The sequence below is a fragment of the Vicugna pacos genome, chromosome X, assembly GCF_048564905.1.
Source record: "Vicugna pacos chromosome X, VicPac4, whole genome shotgun sequence".
In the NCBI taxonomy this organism is placed as follows: domain Eukaryota; kingdom Metazoa; phylum Chordata; class Mammalia; order Artiodactyla; family Camelidae; genus Vicugna; species Vicugna pacos.
In genome coordinates, this window is record NC_133023.1 from 56079291 (window position 1) to 56098937 (window position 19647).

At 38.1% G+C, this 19647-nt stretch overlaps 2 protein-coding genes and 1 long non-coding RNA gene across 7 annotated transcripts in view; 1 reads left to right on the forward strand and 2 right to left on the reverse strand.

The window, feature by feature from the left end:
- The window catches only part of HDAC8 (histone deacetylase 8), a 209847-nt gene extending 207510 nt beyond the window's left edge, over window positions 1-2337 (reverse strand). For 3 of the 4 annotated variants that reach the window (XM_006218467.3, XM_015251332.3, XM_072955827.1), the window contains exons 1-2: window positions 1902-2337; window positions 1263-1315 (exon numbers count right to left, since the gene is read on the reverse strand). In XM_006218467.3, coding sequence (XP_006218529.1) covers window positions 1263-1315; window positions 1902-2126 — 278 coding nt within the window. In that variant the 5' untranslated portion in view covers window positions 2127-2337. The remainder of the gene's footprint in view (window positions 1-1262; window positions 1316-1901) is intronic. The other variant, XM_072955825.1, reaches the window with a different exon arrangement.
- Window positions 1-19647, forward strand: part of LOC140691766 (uncharacterized) — a 302036-nt gene that overhangs the window by 171960 nt on the left and 110429 nt on the right. The gene's annotated exons all lie outside the window — the stretch shown is intronic.
- The window catches only part of PHKA1 (phosphorylase kinase regulatory subunit alpha 1), a 106209-nt gene continuing 96638 nt past the window's right edge, over window positions 10077-19647 (reverse strand). For both annotated transcript variants that reach the window (XM_006218472.4, XM_006218471.4), the window contains 4 exons: window positions 16062-16232; window positions 13639-13692; window positions 11784-11984; window positions 10077-10591 (listed from right to left, as the gene is read on the reverse strand). In XM_006218472.4, coding sequence (XP_006218534.1) covers window positions 10418-10591; window positions 11784-11984; window positions 13639-13692; window positions 16062-16232 — 600 coding nt within the window. In that variant the 3' untranslated portion in view covers window positions 10077-10417. The remainder of the gene's footprint in view (window positions 10592-11783; window positions 11985-13638; window positions 13693-16061; window positions 16233-19647) is intronic.

Below are 19647 nucleotides of genomic sequence, written 5' to 3' on the forward strand. Positions count from 1 at the left end.
AGCAGGCCAGAAGAATCCTGTGGCTGAGCCTCAAAAATTAAATACCAGGGTGGGGGCGGGGGTGGGAGAAGGATATCGCTCAGTGATAGAATGCATGCTTAGTGTGCACAGGGTCCTGGGTTCAATCCCTAGTACTTCCATCAAATAAAATAAATCTAATTACCTCCCTCAAAAATTTAAGAAAAAAATTAAATACAGATAGCCTAGATCCAAGAAGCCTTGCTGCTTCTTCAAGAAGACATGTCTACACCCTCAGAGGTGACAACTCTGTCCATTAAAATAAAAATTGTACCATTTCTCGTACCATGTTTCCCAGCCCTAAGAGCTCCCTCTTCTAGTATTCTTCCTTTCACTTAACAAATCTTTACTGAAAGCCTCCCTACTTAAAAGCAAGGAAATGAGATAATTTTACTTTGCCTTGATTTTTGATTTGTTTTAAAGTAATTTTTTGAAATGTTAAATAACTTTAGTGGAAGGCATGTAGTTGCTATGTTTACCAAACATAACAGCTAAAAAAATGGCTGAAAAACATTCGTAAAGATGGTACTCAGTAAATGATTTTGTTAATAATAAGGATAGAGTTCGAAAGCCTATTATACTACCTTTTGGGAGAGAAACATATCATACTAGTCAACACAGACACGCACCTATTTGGCCAGAAAATGTCACAAATAATCCTACAAACGTCAGGGTTATAATGTTCACACTTACAATGACAAACAGCAAGTTCATTTCTTTTTTAAAAAGAATCAGTTAGCTCTGTGCTGAGTTCTGACCTTACAGGAGTTTTGCTTTGGTCTTGACTCCTTTCCAGACTCACTTGTTAAAGTTTAGTGGTGGTGATGGTGTGTCTTAAGGTCTTAAGTTGAACTCACACACTCAGATCAGGTTTAGGGGGGAAAAAAACCCCAAACCAGAAAACCTACCAGCTGAACATCTGTTTTTCTATCAGATAGATTTTAGTACCTAAATGTAGTCACCCCCAAATCGCTACAAAACACCTATTCCTACGATACTGTTCCTCTGCACAATAAAGTCCTATTTCTGATGGATCTGAACTGCTTCGTGCACTTTTTTTTTAAGTTTTCTTAATTCAAGAGATTTCACTAGGTTACGGGCAGATTATGGACACTGTGAATCACACACACACAAAAAAAAAAACTTAAAAAAAAAAACCATTCTCTCCCTAATTAGCCCCACTGTGAAGCAGGAAGTTAAGCTATGAACACCTAGGTTCAGGACTCTGTTCAAGCACAACTTACCTCATTTGCTTATGCAGTGCATATGCTTCAATCAAGGAATGTACCATACTGGCCTAAAAACGTCCGTCAAAAAACAAAAAAAAAAAAAAAGAAAGAAAGAAAGAAAGAAAGAAAGAAAGAAAGGAAGAAAGAAAGAAAAGAAAAAGAAAAAAAGGCAGAAAATAGTCTCTTAAATGTTTAATTCAGAGAAATCCCATCGACTTCATTATCCTGAAGAAAGAAAGTAACTTTTAACTCCCCTCCCTTTTTCTTAACAGTTACAAAGCACTTTAGACAATACAGATACAAAGTATCTAGATCGCTAAGGCGAAAGCTATCGGGCCTTATGGAGGTGATGGAACACTTTTCTCCTGCAGCTTCTTTCCCACTTCAGGGATCCCTGGCGGTAAAGTCACCATCCCCTCCGCGCCATCCCCTCCCCCGCACCTCCACCCCACCCCCACCTGTCCGTTGGACGCCCCGCTGCGCTCTCAGAAACTCTAAGGGAACACTACTTCCTCCATCACCTGGTACAGCCGCCCAAATTTCTGCTGGAGATTTCCCCCAGCCCAGTAACCTCTCCGCACCCTAATGCCCTCCCGTTCACCGGCCCCCACCCCACCCCCCAAACCCACGGTCTTTCATCCAAATCTCTCTTACCCGTTTGGGGACTTTGGCCAGAGAGTCACACATGCTAACATACTCGGGACTGTAAATGTAAACCGGGGGTAGTGACTGCCCACTGTCTGCCGGTTCCTCTGGCTCCTCCATCTTCAACTTACAGCCGTTCCGAAGCCACCGTCCGGATCCGGCTTTTTTCGGACTCAGCCCGGGCTCGGGTTCCTGCTCCTCTGATCGGCCGCAGTGGTGCTCCCTGGTCAACATTCCTTCCTATTCTCAAGATCGCCAGTGTCACTGTCCCAGCTCCCCATCCAGTTGAAGGAATGCATGGGCCTTCTCAGGCCAGAATCCCTTAATTTAGTGACCACAGTTCAAAACTGGGAGGTCGGCAGATATAAAAGCCCAAATAGCTGCCAATTAGGATCGATATTTTATGGCACAAATAAGCACGGTCAGAACTAACCATCCTTGTTGCCCTACGGGGCCATTTGAAATGAGGTCAGACCAGCTTCAGAGCATGCTGGGAGATGTAGTTTCAAGTGATTTGAGAGGCGGAAGAGCCTGAGCTAATTACCAAAATAGCCGCGAATTCGAATTTTAGCGCTAAAAAAAGAAAAAAGAAAAAAAAACAGCCTCAACTCTTAATGAATTGTCTCAATCTACAAATACACCCATATAAATATCTAAAGACAGACATAATGTGGCCACTAAGAGTCCAGCACCACCCAATCACATCATATGGGCTTTTATTTTTTTGATGGGGGAGCTAATTAGTGGCACAAACGGTTTGAGAAGTTAACAGTAAATTCCGCGCCGCAGCTTAGTCTACTGGTTTCCGTCATTAACTATCCATGTCCATGTAAGAGTTAACAATCGCAATAATTTACTCTGGCAAAGCTGATAGCACTCTCCCAAGAGGTTGGCTGGTGGTACTCTGTAAATTTCTTGGTATATTCCAATCAAGCAATGATGTCAAATTACTCCTTGAAAATTCTTGTGGAGTGAGGGTGTAAGCAGATACTTTCAGTGATGTTTGGAAACTACAGCTCCTCTTTCCTCTCTCCTTTTGCTTCTGCAGCTATACAAGGGCTAGGGAAATATTTTAGGTTTCACGTGAGGGTTCAGAATTACCATCAGTATTTCCAGGTTCCTGGGGGCCCCCATGATCTGATGCAAGCCGGCCAATGCCTAAGTCCCCAATTCTCAGATCAACTTCAACTGACTAACATCCCTCAGACAATCCAATATCCTTCCTGTCTTTAAAATCTAGCTTTAAAATAAAAACTCTTTAAACATTTATTGAGTATTGTGATATGCTTAATATATTATCTCATTCAATGGATGTATTATCTCATTTCATCCTTGCAACAGTTCTATAAAGGAGGTTGTAATACACTCATTTTACAGATGCAGTTTAGAGAGAGAAAACTGTTCAAAGTCACACATTTACAAGCAGAAAAGCAGGAATTTAAAACCAGGTCTGCCTGATACTGTTGCTTTTGAACATTCCCTTTGCTATGTAAACTTGATTCTTCCAGGATGACTTTGTGTTAAATATAGCTTTATTCACCTCTCCATTTAGTATCCCCACAATACTTAGTATTCTGGATTTGTTTTCCTCCTGCGATGTGTTCTTTAACTGGAATGTAAACTCTTATGCTTCTTTTATATCTTCCCATAGCAACTAGCTCAGAGTTCTGTAATCTTTCAATCATTAATCAAACTTTATCTGACATTAACTAAATGTACAGTATGGCTGAGGATTCAGTCCTCAAGATGAATTACAATCTGATCTCTGCTCTCAGGGAATTTGCATTCTTGTAGAGATGAAACAAATACACAAGAAACCATATGTAATGCAGTGTCAGATAATGAATGTGGAATGCTTAGATTACTTAATACATAAGCATTAAGTGCTTAATAACTGGTACTTAGTAAATGGCAACTAGGGTCCTTATTCAGTGGCATCTGAGAGGGTCTTAGCAGATGGACAGGATTTTACTTGGTGAAGATGGGAGCCAGGGGAGGGCAGGCTGACTAGAATCAACAGCATAAGCAAAACCAAAAAGGAGAACATTTCTAGTCTAGTTTAGCTGAAGTGGCTGGATCATGAGATCTTTTGAATACCAGGCCAAAGAGAATAGGCTTCATCCTCTGGGAAATGGGGGGATATTTAACAGACATCTTAAAATATTTCTATAGCAGGGGTGTGTAGGGAAGATTAGCTATTGAAAAGCTATAGGCAATGAGAGTGTTGGAATGGTCCAGATAGAAGTTATCATGGGGGAGGGTACAGCTCAGTGGGAGAGCACATGTTAGAATGCACCAGGTCCTGGGTTCAGTCCCCAGTACATCCATTAAATAAATAGTTAATTACCTCTCCCCATGCACAAAAAAGAAGTAATGGTGATTTAAACAAGGATAGGGGCAATGGAAAAAGGGAGAAACAATGCACAGGTTAGGTTCAATAAGACTTCCTTACTATTAGTACTTGGATATTGGTGGGAAGGGGAGATGGAGGAGAGTCATTGAAAACCTTTAAAGTCTGTGTGTCCATCGACAGATGACTAGATAAAGAAGATGTGGTATATATGTGTGTACACACACACACACACATATATATATGAATACTACTCAGCCATAAAAAAGAATAAAGTAATGCCATCTTCAGCAACATGGATAGACCTGGAGATTATCATTCTAAGTGAAGTAAACTAGAAAGAGAAGGAAAAATACCATATAATATCGCTTATATGTGGAATCTTAAAAAAAAGGACACAAATGAACTTTTCTACAAAACAGAAACAGACTCACAGACACAGAGAACAAATTTATGGTTAGCAGGGGTTTAAGGGGGTGGGAAAGGATAAGTCAGGAGTTCTAAATTTGCACCTCTTGGGGAGTGATGGAAATGTTAGCTATCTTGATTGTGGTGGTGGTTTCATAGGTGTATATATCTATCAAAATTCATAAAATTGTACATCTGAAATATGTCATTTACTGTATAGGAATTATACCACAATAAAGGTGTCTAAAAATAAAAAATAAATTAATCAAAAATAAAAAAGAATAAAAAATAAATTTTAAAAAGTCTGTGAAGAGAAGGCCAGTAATATCAATATAAGGAAGAGGGAAAAGAGGAGGAACTCATAGGGTAAGACAGGTACTTAGCCCAATTTTTCCCCCACATAAAGAAGAGATAGCCAAAGTCCGAAAAGTGACTGAGATCGCAAAGGGAACATAGCTTTCTCCACTGGGATGTCTAATCATCATGTCTAACTCAACATTTTCAAATCAAACTCCTGATTTTACCATCCAAACCCTTTCCACCCCTTCCCCATGTTTCACAGCTCATTAAAGATATTAATATCTATCCGGTTGCCTAAGCCAGAAAACTGGGGAGTTATTTGTATTCCCTCCTTTTCTCTCACCCACAAATCCAATCCATCAGCAATTTCCATTGGTTTCACCTCCGAGATGCGTCTTAAATACACCCACTTCTAAGCTTACACCGCCACCACCCTAGTCCTGGCACTGTCATCTCTCACGGGGACCTTCTGCAGTATATAACTGGTTTCTACTTCCACTCTTGCTGACTTACGATCTATTCTTTTTTGTAGCCACTGGAGTGAGCGTCTAAAAATTGTACATCAGATCATGTCACTTTTAAAAGCCTGCTCCACACCATGGTGAGAAACTTTGAGCTAGGAAGAAGAAAGTAATTTTGGGGAACATCTGTTTGTGGGAGTTAGGAGGAGAGGAAGATGTCAAAAAGGAGACACAAAAGGAATAGTTGGGTGAGAACTAGCACTGTTTCACATAAATCAAGGGATGAGAGGGTTACAAGAAGGGAGAGGGAGTAACAATGTCATGTATTGCAAAAGGGTCAAAAGCCTCCTTTGCCATTAGGGGTTCACTGGTGCTCTTTGAAAAACATGCCAAGTAGGGGAGGAAGCCAGATTGCAAGGGGTTAAAGAATGAAGCAACACTGTCAAGTGTAGCTTCCTTTTTGAAGAAATTTGACTGTGAAAGGAATTAGTATATCAACCTGGGGGGTGTCAGAGACCTGAATGTTTTCTTTAGGATAAGAGAGAAATGCACATGTTTACAGACAGAAGGGAAAGAGCCGATGAGGCTCTAGGGATCATGACAGGTTGGCAATATAAGGAGGAAATGGGACTTTCATGAATATGCAGTAGAAGGAAGAGGACAGGATATAGACTGACCAACTGAGACTCTAAAATCTGGACTCTTAATTATTTGACGTGAAAATGGATTGTTCTATGTGTCCTTTCAGTTCTAGCAACAGGTCACTTCTAGAACACTTCAACAGGGGGAGTATTGCTTCTAAACTGGAAACAGTATCCTCATTTGGCATACAACGTGGCAAGATGATCCAATTATGGAAAATGATAAATTGTTGCACAAGGATCTGAAATTGGCAGCATATTCCTGCAGCAAGTTCCACAGGGAGGCTGGACCCTTGTTCCTGATTAAGGCAGAGCACAAACCATGCCACAGGTCCCAACCTCAATTTTCCACATGCTCAATACTCATATGATCCTTAAGTTGGGAGGAAAACTTCCCAAAGACCAGATTTGCAGTCTGAGGACTTGAGATCAGAGGAAATAGGTAGAATCTTGACTTTCAAGTTTATTGGTGTGGTGACCCTGGCCAAGTACCTTGATTCACTTTCCACAGCCATTTTTTTTTAAACCTCAGCTAAAGGTAGCTTTGGAACCAGCAAGGTCAGGATGGGCTGTGCCACTTCTTTTGATGGTCTCCCCTGCCTTCACTTGCTGGCAGAAGCAGGCAGAAGGGAAAGCAAATACACAAAGAAGTCCTACTCCTCTGGCCAACTTCTTTGTGCATTTCATGATATGCCCTCTGATGCCACAACCGTACTGAACAAACTGACCCTTGTTTTCACACCAGTTCTTACTGTCTTTTCCTTGGAATGTCATTGCTGAGAGTGTGAACTCCAGAGTCAGACTGCATGGGCTCAGATCTCAGCTCTACCACTCACTGGCTGTTTGATCTTCGACAATTCGCTTACAATGCACAGTGCCTCAGTTCCCTTATATGTAAGATGGGGATGACAACAGTATCTATCTCACATGGTGACTGTGAAGATAGAATGGTCCATGCCAAGTGCCTGTGTAACAATGTTTGGCATTTGGTAAGTAATTCAATATTGGTTATTATTTGTTTTAAGAGCTATTATGCCAAATAGTCCTTAATTTGGGGGGAAGTCTCCCCCTCACTGTCATCCTCACCGGCATACTTGAATAATACTGCATGAGTACTGTTACTGATTTGAGACTAGGTCCTAGGCCTAGCCCTAAAAGAAATCAGACTTTTGCTAAATATAGGGTGACCATACTATCCAAACTTGGACAGTTTTGAGTGACAGAGAGTGCTATTAATAATTATGCCAGGACAACAGGCATAAACAGGGACTGTACTGGGCAAACCAAGACATAAGGTCACTCAAGTTTAATAGGAAATGAAGAGTCAATGTGGAAAACACTCTATTTATCTCCACTGCATTAGTACAGGTACTAGATATTTGTAAGTGCAAAAAGGGATGGTAGAATAAGTACAACTTTTGACTCATCAGCTGCATAAAATTCTCAGAATGTAGTAAAACCTAATTAAACAGGATGGGACTGTAGAAATGATTTATCTTTGCTGAATAAACCCTCTCTTGTTACACAAAAGGCTGATGAGTAATACTTAGGAGTATAAGCTGTTTTCAGGTACCCTCTAGTAGTGCAGAAGCACCATATGTACACAATTGTAATGCTGGGTAAAAATTAGTCTCATTCATTCACCAGACCAGCTCCCCTAAAGATGTTAATCAATAAGCTTGCTTGAGTTTAGTGAGCCTAGTTTGAGCAGGCATGTATTTGAGTGATAAAACTGCATTTCTTTACATATATTATATAATATATTACATAATGTATAATACATAATTTATGCATGTATTAATGCATTCTACTTTGGCCCAATAAATGAGCTTTGGCTGTACTGTATAATTAAAGTATGTAAAATAGAGCCATGAAATAAACTCCAACCACAAAAAGATATATAAAGTTGTGCACATGGGCACCAGACATGATTTAATTGGAAATTCTAATTTTTATTCTATATTCAAAACATAAGTGCTTAAAAAAAAGTCCAATGTGCTTTTGAGTATCACATGCTTAAAATGAACAAATTGTGTATCGAGTTTTCTAAAAAGTTGCTTTAAAAGTGGAGTTGCACTGTATGGGAAACCTAGTGACAGACAACTTAATAAACCCAGAGAAATGCAGCCATCCAATTGTCAATTCTGGCAAATTAGTGTGTGTAGGGGGGAGTGGTGGCTTTCAGCTGTGCCACTCCAGATATCCTCCCTGTGGCTGGGGTAAACTTGTAGCCAGTGAAAAGACAAACAGTTTCAGAACAGCCTGTAGATTTTCTTTATATGTGATTATAAAATCATATAATCAGAAAGTTACTTACTGCATGTTTCCATTTGTTATAAGAGAGGTTCTGAAAAGGTTGGCCATCCTCCCTTTGTTTCCACTATCTGTTTTCTATCATCCTACTATGTTCATTCATTAATGTGTACTCACACGATTGTTGTTGGTTCTATACCAATTACTTAGAGAGTCCCCCATCCTCATTTTTGGAGGAAAATCTGAAAAATCTGAACAAAAATAGGGGACTGAAGTAGGAAGTTATCTGAATATAACCAGGGGAATCAGTAGAATCTTTATACAAAAATTAGAAGAAGGAAAGTGCTAGGGACTGAAAATTCATATCTTCAAGCCTTAATCCCTAATGTGATGGTTTTTGGAGGTGGGGGGAGCCTTTGGGAGATAAGCAGGACTACATGAGGTCATGAGGGTTGAGTCCCCATGGTAGGATTAGTGCCCTTATATGAAGAGGAACAGACCAGAGCTCACTCTCTCTGTGCCATGTGAGGTTACAGCAAGGAGGCAGCCATCTGCAAACCAGAAAAGGGCCCTCACCAGACACCGAATCTGCTGGTAGTTTGGTCTTAGACCTCTCAGCTCCAAGAACTGTAAGAAATAAATGTTTGTTGTTTAAGCCACCCAGTCTATGGTATTTTGTTACAGTGGCCTTGAACTAAGACTGAAAGTTAGAGGAAATAACCTTCAGTGGCTACCTAAACACGAGACCAGGGAAGAGGACTTCAGGACTCCTCCACTATCCTTTGTGAATCACAGTCACACACCTCTCCCACACACAACATTCATATTTACATACTCAGTCTGTCAAATATAGATAAAGACAGATATACAGATACATCAAAACTACTTACATCCAAAAAAATCCCCATGTGTGATTAGACACACACAAGTGTAGATGTTTACAAGAGACAGCTACATGCCCACAGATACCAAGATATACTTAGATATGAACACAGAATCAGGAAGTGAAAATGTAAGTGAAAGAGTTTAAAAACAGACAGGAGGGCAGGGAATTGGTGGAGAGGGTGTTGGATACTGTAGAAAATGAGTAGGCGAGTGAGACAGAGACCAGGTAAGCACAAAGAAAGAGTGCACCATAAAGCAGCTATAGAATGGTCTGCTGGGTTCCTGTTTGCCAAAGACAGAGGCTTCAATTATTCTCTGTGTTGTGTGCTGGCCCACTCTTTGGAGGCAAGGATTAGTGCACAAGGCTCTCTTCAGGGCACTAGCCCATCTCTGCTTCCCTCTCCATTCCCTAAGTATAAGACACTACTCAGACATCTTTTATTCTTCCTCTTTCCTCTCTGGAATTGGGCTCCTGGCTCCATTTCTCTGGGTTATTCTGCATTTTCTGCTACAAATGCATCTTTGAGTACCAACAATCTTCATAAAATGTGATTTTAAGTTAATACAGAAATCCTTAAATATACACACCACACTTGCATGTTTTGATATTTCGTCAAAGGAAGAGCAGGAATTATTTGTGCAGATACAGAAAAGGCAAAAGCAGAGACAGTAATTCTGCACAGAAAGTTCATCACTCAGTGAGGCAATATGTGAGGAAATAAGAAAACCATGATCTGCTACTCTCTTTCCCCAAGAAAAGGCACTTAGAATAGATATTTCCAATTCATAGTAGTATAAAAGCCAACAATTTAGGGTTTACCCACTTGAAATAATGTCCCAAAGCATCCAGCACTCATTCACACAATGAAACCAAACATAAGAAAAATCAAACTTTAGGAATAAGTTATTATTAATACCTGCTCCCCAAACAGGAGTTAGAAAACTAAGTTTGTAACAGATCTAGAGAATAAAAACACACGCAAGCTTTTATGAACCGTGAAAGAATTAAGGCCCACAATGAAGTGCCTGGGTGAGCAGATGCCTCCAGGCAAGGGTTCACATCTTCTACAGCAGTTAGTTTATCAGAAAAGTTCGCTCTTCTTGGAAGGAACGGGTTGGAAAGGGGTAGGGAAGGAGTGATCAGGCCATCACATTTCAGTTTCATGCACAATCAACGAGGCAGGAACCAGCTGTCAAAAGGCTCCCAGTAGCCAGGGCCCAGAGGCCTCACTGCATGGCACAGATGCTGTGGGGCAGGAACTCCTGCACGTAGGTGGCAGCTGCTTTGGAGAGGTAGGTCATGGTGCCAAACCTGCCACTGGGTGCACTGTCATACAGAAGAGTACAGATGCCAGATGCAGGATCCTTTGCCAACATGATATCATCTGCGCCGAGGGTTTTCTGTTTAGTTTTTAAGAACAAAGGGAAAGGAAGAATTATTGACCCTCCTAATTAAAGTCTTAATTAGAATAACTCAGAGCCTCCTCCCATCACCAACTAGTTGGAACTTAGGTTGTTTAGCTGGGAAGGGATCAGGGTTATGCACATGACAGTGAACGTGAGTTTCTATACATGCATTTTCCTCTAAATCCCCAAATCATATGATATTATTTTTAAAGTATTAATTGTTTAGAATTTTTGAAAGTTAAATATAATAGGTAATCAAATGAGTTCTGCCTGTTAAGAGTCAAATGTTAATACTTATAACACCCTAGAGGGACTTTGGTCTGAATCCTTGTAGTACTACTGATTTCAGCATATATTATTTTATCTTGCATTTGATCATTATTTCCTTCTCAGTTGACTTGATTCAAATAGACCACAAGCTTTCCAAGCTAGAGTCTATGCCTAAAAGGGACCAAATTTTCTAATATGTGGACTAACAACAATCCAAAAAATTTAAAATTAGGACTGTCCTAGAGAATCCTAGAGAAGTCCTAGAAAAACTTTCAATTTCTTTTGCGTTCCGCCACAGTGCCTAACAGAATGGAACACCAATTACACGTTCTAGAGACTGTCCTACTGACAACAGTGCATGTCCTTCACTTTCTGTGTTCCTACTCTTAATCTAGAAAACATTTGGAAAGCTTTCAATAGTTTGCATTTTTAAAATGTGGTTAATTACCTGGAATAAGATTTCTTAAGAAAATAGAAAATGTAGAATTGAAAGTTTCACTTTAATATTTTCCTATAGGTAATTAAGAAAACCAAAACCAAAACCAAACCCACATCAAATCTTCTCTTTTCCTTAATAGTTCAGAAAGGATATACTATCCAGTAGTTTCTTAGTAAGTCCTTATCACTACAAAAAGTAGTGTGATAAGAAGTTTGAAAAATGATGAGAAGCATAAAGGCCTCCTGAGTTCCAGGCAACTTTACCATCTAACACAACCACAAAACACAAGGTAAAAGACAGGGGTCATTCTGCAGCCTATTTCTTTTGGAAACAGAGCTCAGAGCTCCTACAAAGGGTACCCAGAAAACAGCTTTGAGGAAGAGGGCACAAGAAAGTGACATTGGCTTCATGAAGAGTCTGAATGCAGTCAGATTAGTATCAGACATTCCTCTTTGAGAAAACAACAGGTTTGCCTACCTGCTCTTGAAGGAACAAGTCATTGGCAATATGCACTATTTTTTCCACAGCAATGATGCTTCCAATACTATGAATTTCAATGTCTGCCATCATGGTGAGGACAAGGATGGCTTCAACCAGAAGCTGGCGGTACTCTGGCTGAGGTACGCGATTCAGCACAGACTCCACATGAACAGAGAATTTAATCTCGCCTGGAGTCATCTGTGATAGAGAAAAAGAAAATCACTTCCTAAGAGCCCAATGTGCAGGAGGCATCAATTTCATATTCTGAAAGGCAGAAAAAATACTGTAGCCAACAGCACGGCTTCAGTCTCCTTTAAACTAATGGAGTGAGTAAGTAGGTTCAATCTTTTTGGAAGACAATCTGGCAGGCATAACAGGAGTCATAAAAGTGTCAATGCCCTCTAACCCATAATCCTCCTTCTGGAAGTTCATCCTAAAGGAATAATTCAGGAGGAAAAAGATCCCTATGTGCAAGAGTGGTTTACAGCAGCATTAGTCACAAGTATAAAACTAGAAGTAACCTAAACATGGGGATGGTTGTGTAAATAAAGGCATATCATACAACAACTTCATGAGTTTTTATAGAATCATTCAAAGAATAAATATGATGACTGGATAAAAGAAAAAAATCTAAGTAGAAACTAAAACTGTATATACACAATGATGGGAACTATGTAAAACATTTATATACTGTTAGATTAAAATGGGCATGAACAAATATAGTTATTTTAGGGTGAAGGAATAATTTTTGGTAAAACTGTATTAAGTATATACTTTAGAGTGGCAATGCAGATTTGGAGTCTAAAGATCTAGGTTCAAGTCTTTGTCAGTTCCTAGTCCTATGACCTTGGACAATTCACTTCTCTAAATTTGTATGATTATCTGTGAACTGGGAACTACAATTTCTTTCTTTGCTATCTCACATAGTTGTGCTGAAGATCAAATTGAAGAATGTGTAAAGGTATTTCTGAGGCTCTTAAAGGTACATTCAGGTATGTACTGTTACTAATTCTGTTAATATTTAATCTTGCTTAAAGACAGAGAAAAGACAAAGAGAGGACACAGTGTTCTTTACTACAGAAAAGACCTCTAGGCAGGAGTGGAGTCCTGAAGCATAGCATTAGCTTTCTGTACCCACCCCTCCAGCCATTATCTGCAACAACTCAAGTTTTTTGAGAATTTTCTACTGTTCAATCTTACTATTCCTAGCTTGCTAATTTGAGCTTCTTTGCTGATGTTGTGTAAAAGCTATTTCTTTACAATTTCAGTGTGATTGGGTAAAAAGCAAAATATAAAAGCACCTATATAGTCTATGTCTGTGGTTCATGACAATCTTTCCCAGCCGTGGTTATATATCAGAATTATTCTAAGGATTTTTTTTTAAAGTACAGATGCTAAGGCCTCATCTCTGGAGAGTCTAACCCAGTAAATTGGATATGGGAGTTCAGGTTACTGTGACATATAGTTAGAGCTAAGGGCCACTGGTTTATAGTCTATAAGCAACCTACCAGAGAAAGGTGGGGATGAGAAGGACGGGGACATGAGAAGTCATTCATTCATTCATCTTAGATTTCTATCTTATCTGCCCTTTCCAACTCTGGCAAAACTCATAAAAACCACCATAACTTAACTAACCATTTAAAGAAGCTGTCCTTACATAATTAATGTAATATATAATTATTCTGTAATATTCCCATTCTATTTTTTAAAAACATTCTCTCCTTTCTTCAGAGGCATCACATGGTGAGCTGATTTATAAAAGCATAGATTTGTTATTTTGAAAAGTGATCACTGAAATACTTCAGCCAGATAAGCTATCAATCACATAAATGTGAAAGATACAGAATCTTACCTCTCTGGTGGTTGAAGAAGGAAGAACAAAACCTTCCACAGAAAGCCCATGACACTGCAAAACAGCAAAAACATGTCACCAAGGATATGTTGAAAACTGGGAGGCTGTAAGGAGACATTTAGTATTTCTAAGTGTGCTCCACAGGGTAGATGCTGAGTAATCACAGGCCAGTGAAAGGCCCTGCAGCCCAAGCATCCTTGCCAAGGGGTTGAGATTACTATGTGCCAAGAAGCAGGGTTGGATTATAGGGGACCCAAGGTTTATCTTTTACTTAGGGGATTGGAAGGGTAGGGAAGATCTACCTTCTTGGATACACTAGCTCCAAAGATTCAGAGGATACCATGGTAGGTCTCAGAGCCATCACAAATAGGCTTTCAGAAAGATTTTTAGGTTAAAGAAAAATAATCCTCAAGATATGCATTGACCGGACATGCACAGTTATTAGATTTTCTAGTTAAGCATCCTTCATCAACACTCCTGATCCCCTCATCTTGATCTACTTTCTCTATAGTACTTGCTATCTTTCACCATTATAATTTTCTTACTTATTATGTTTATTATTTATTCTTTGTCTCTCTCTACTGGAATGTAAGTTCCGTAAGGACAGAGATTGTTGGTTTTGTTTTCTGCTGTACTGCTGTGAGCACCTAGGACATTGTCTAGTACACAGCAGATGCTCAAGAAATCCTATATGAATGAATGATATTTTATGTCCCCCCTTACCATCAATTCAATGATTAAAAAGCAATAGGAATTAGTGACTTTCCACTTTAGATTTTAAATAAATCAAAACATTATATACTAAAGCACAGATAAAGATTTCAATCCAACAGGTTTATCGACTCAGATATTTCCAACCCATGTTTCATATGCCAAATAACAATCTTTGTACAGAGAATTACCAGCTTTCTTGAAATTTATGTGCAGAGTGATTATGTTATATTCATACTCTGAAAGGAATGGAATGAAAAAACAGGACATTTGTCTTCCCTCTTTACGTTAGGATTCCAAGTCCATGTTTTGATTCTGTCACAAAATACCTACTCTTCCCAGTCAGATATGAATATTCCTTCCCTTGCATTCTCTCAGCTTTGTGGTTTTGTACTTTTATCATAACACTTGCATTATAGCTGCTGTGTAAGAAGATAACTATGGATTTAAATTCCTTGATAACAAAAACAGATACTTTCCATGGTATCTGGGGTAGAAGAGTACCTACTACATGCATTCTGTGAAACTGAATAAGCCAGGCATAACTGGACAGATGAGGTATATATAGTCACCACTGCGCTACAGAAGTTAGATGGAAGGAAAACAACTTATAGGTACTCTTTGAAAGGAAGACTGCCAGAGTTGATAATCTGAGGAATCAACTTTCATCTTTCCAAAGATCACCTGATTTTGTCCCTGGAAGAATACCAGTGTCGTAAAGGGAGAAATACAACTAAAGGTTTTGAAGTCCTGGATGAAGTGTTCTTCAGGTCCTTTCTAAAGGCAATGAAGCAAAAAGTAGCGCCTCAGAGACTATGAATGAATGAAACCTATGAATGAGTACAAAGGTCTTCCTGACCATCTAAATCTGTCACAATCATAGTGGTGTGATGTCCCCTTTAAATGTTTTTGGCAAACTAGGCCTTTGGCAGAAAAACAAAAATTCATCACACCAATAGAGTCTTTGGACTAATAGTATCATTATGACTTTGCATATATTTAGTAGTTTTCATCCAACAAAAAATACAGATAAGACTTACAAAACTCCCCAGATGCTTCAGTTAGTTCATTATAGTAACATTTGGTTCATATAGTAACATTAATAGCACATTGCTACAAATAACATTTCTACTCTACAAAAGCTACAAATGAAGCCAGTCTTTATCACCACACTCATTTGATTATCAGCAAATATATCACAATGTCCCACAATGTCCAACTATGGCCAAAAAACAGAAGTGATGATTTTTGAAATCTAATTTATAAACACCACCATAGCAACCATAGTGGAGAGAGACTAAATTATCAACAATATCAAAATAACAAATCAACTGTTTCATTTTAATGCTTTCTTCTAGGTTTTAACCATATGAATATATGACTTTTTAAAAATAATAGTTTTCTCATTTTTCTCTTGGTCCTTGTTTTTTTTTTTAATGTATTACATTTTTATTCATTTATTTCTTAGGGGAGAGGTAATTGGGTTTACTTATTTATTATTATTATTTTTTAAAGGAGGTACTGGGGATTGAACCCAGGACCTTGTGTATGCTAAGCATGCACTCTACCACTTGAGCTATACCCTCCCCCCACACATGACTTTTATAGAACTGCAGTGATATTACAGTCACATCGCATCTCAGACAAGGAAACTGAGAACTTTAAGGGGGGTGGTGTGAAATAAAGAGACATCTACAGTACATTATGCTCACCTTCTGCAAAACTTTCCATACTTTTTGATAAAATCCAACTGGGACTCTGTTCAGTGCTCCATCCAGCCTTCTTCGGCGTTGCCATTGACCTTGACGACTATCTTTAGATGTTTGTTCACTGTAGGCACTAGGGAAGGACTCACTACTTAGAGTCACAGAGGTTCCAGGTGACTTAGGAGAAAAAGAGAGGGAAGAATATAAATCAAAAGTTATCTCTATTTCTTTGATAAAGCCTTACAGCACAGTGAATAATAAATACACTCTGCAGAATTATAAACCATAAATTCACTGTAACACCCAAGACAAAGAGGTTATAGTGAAACTAGCAGACTTACAAGCAGCTAGCAGCAATGTAAACAGGTACAATCTTTTTAAAAAGCATCTAGAGATACATAAAAAGAGCCACAAAAATATTGATGACATGAGAGGTTTTTTGCTGTCTCTTCCCCTGATTATTTCTGTTAAACTTCTAACTGGTCTATAGCTTAGTTTGTTGCTCTCACAGGCTATAACACAAGCCTCAATTTAAAAGAACTGAAATAAGACACAAAGCATGTTATCTGACTACAGTGAAATTAAATTAGAAATCAGTAACAGAAGGAAATTTGGGAAATTTACAAATATGTGGAAATTAGACAACACATCCCTAAATGACTGGTGTGTTAAGGAAGAAATCACAAGGAAAATTAGAACACTCTGAGATGAAGGAAAATGAAAATACAACATACCAAAACTTATGGGGTGCAGCTAAAACAGGGCTTAAAGAGAAATTTATGTTACAAATGCTTGTATTAAAAAAAGAAAGATCTTGGTGGGTAGGGTATAGCTCAGTGGTAGGATGCATGCCTAGCATGTACAAGGTCCTGGTTTCAATTCCCAGTACCTCCATTAAAGATAAATAAATAAACCTAATTACCTTCCCCACTAAAAGTAAGATCTCAAATCAATAACTAAGCCTTCTACCTTAAGACAACGAAAAGAAAAAATAAAAAGAAAAGAAGAGCAAACTAAACAAAGCAAGGAGAAGAAAATAATAAAGAGTATAACAGAAAGAAAAATAGAAGAGAGAATAAAAATAATAGAGAAAATAATGAAATCAGAAAAAGGAAATGTATTAAAATCAAGATAGAAAGAGGGGATATAATTTCCAATCTCAAAGAAATAAAAAGGATTATAAGGACATGCCACTGGCAACCATATGTCAACAAATTACACAACTTAGATGAAAACCACAAGTTCCTAGAAAGGCACAAACTATCCAAATGGAGTCCAGAAGAAACAGAAAATCTGAATAGACCTATAACAAAGAGATACGATAGTAATCACAAAACTTCCCACAGAGAAAAACGCAGGCACAGGTGGCTTCACTGGTTAATTCCTCCAAACATCTAAAAAAGAATTACTATTGCTTCTTCACAAACTCTTCCAAAAAGGAAAAAATGAAGGAACTTCTAACTCATTCTCTGAGGCCAGTATTACCCTTATACCAATATCAAAGACATCATAAAGAAAATTACAGATAAGTATTGCTTATGACACAGATACAAAGATCCTCAACAAAGCACTAGCAAACCTATAAATTCAGCACCATATAAAAAGGATTATACACCTTTTAACACACATGATAAAGTAGGATTTATTCCAGGAGTTCAAGGTTGTTTAACATCTGGACATCAATTGATGCAATACACTATATCAACAGAACAATTGATAAAACCCACACCATTCTAATAGATGCAGAAAAAGCATTTAATAAATTCTAACATGCCTTCATGTTAAAAACACTCAACGAACTGAGAACAAAAGGGTTCTTCCTAAATTTAATAAAGGGCATCTACCAAAAAAAAAAAAACCCAAAACAAAAAAACACAGCTGACATCATAATGAATGATTAACTTCTGAATGTTTTCCTTCTTAAGATAAGAGCAAGACAAAGATGTTCTGATCTTGCTACTTCTATTCAGCATTGTACTGGAGACTCTAGCCAGGGCTATTAAGCAAGAAAAGAAATAAAAGTCGTTCAGAGTGGAAAATCATCTACAGATGACATTATCTTGTATATAAAGAATTCACTAAAAAACAATTAGAACTAATAAATGAGTTCAATAAGGTTGCATGACGTAAGATCAATATACAAAAATCAATTGTATTTCTAAACAGTAGCAATCAACAATCTGAAAATGAAATTAAGAAAACAATTCCATTTAAAACAGCATTAAAAAGAATAAAATACTTAGGAATAAATATAATAGAAGTATGAAACATATACTCTGAAAATTACAAAACATATTGAAAGAAATTAAAGACCTAAATAAATAGAAAGAAATCCTATTTTCATGGATCAGAAGTCTTCACATTGTTAAAATGGCAATAATCTTGAAATTGACCTACAGATTGAATATAATCTTTATCAAAATTCCACTGGGTTCTTTGCAGAAATTGACAAGTTTATCCTAAAATTCATATGGAAATTCAAGGGACCCATGATAGCTAATACAATCTTAAAAAAAGAAGATCAAAGTTGAAGGACTCACAAATCCCAATTTCAAAATTTATTGTAAAGCTACAACAATCAAGACTGTGTCATAGAGACAGAGGCTGGGCATGTAGATTACTAAAATAAAATTGGGAGTTTAGAAATAAACCATTACATTGTTGTCAAATAATTTTTAACAAGAATGTCAAAATTAAATGGAGGAAAGATAGTCTTTCCAAGAAATGGTGCTGGAACAACTGGACAGTCACATACAAAAGAATTAAATTGGACTTCACACGGTAGACAAAAATTAAGCCCAAATGGGTTATGTGCAGAAAAGAGTTAACACAGCAGGCTAGAAGTGCTATTCTTGGAACGGCCTGCTTATAAGACTGGCCCTTGGCTGCCATTTGGAAACCTGGATTTTAGAAGGTTCCTATGATTCCCAGAATTGATAACAGTAGCTTAAAGTGCCTAAATTGTGCAAACTCTATGGTTTAGGCTGAACACTTGCTTTCCCTCTGGGAGTTTTGCTACATGCCAGACAGATGCTGTTTATGTGATCAGCGCCCAATATAAATCCTGGGTGCTGAGTCTTAAATGAGCTTCCATGGTTGACAATATTTCATACACGTTGTCACAACTCATTGCACGGAGAATTAAGCACATCCTGTGTGTCTCCACTGGGAGAGTACTCAAGAAGCTCATGCCTGTTTTCCATGGACTTTGTTCAAGGTACCTTTCCCTTTGCTGATTTTGCTGTGTATCCTTTTGCTGTAATAAACCATAGCTTTGAGTACAACTATATGCTTATTCCTGTGAGTCCTCTTAGTGAATCATTTAACCTGGCGGTGGTCTTGGGAACCCAGAAACATAATCATAGGCCTAATTGTAAGAGCTAAAACTATAAAGCTCTTAAAAAATAGGAATAAATCTTTGTGACCTTGAGCTAGGCAAAGGCTTCTTAGATATGATACTAAAAGAAAAATTAGGTAAATTGATTTCATCAAAACTAAAAACTTCTGATCTTCAAATGACACTATCAAGAAAGTAGATTCTGTGGCTGATATTCTCTGAAGGAAAAAAAAAGTGAGAAGACAACCCCTAGAA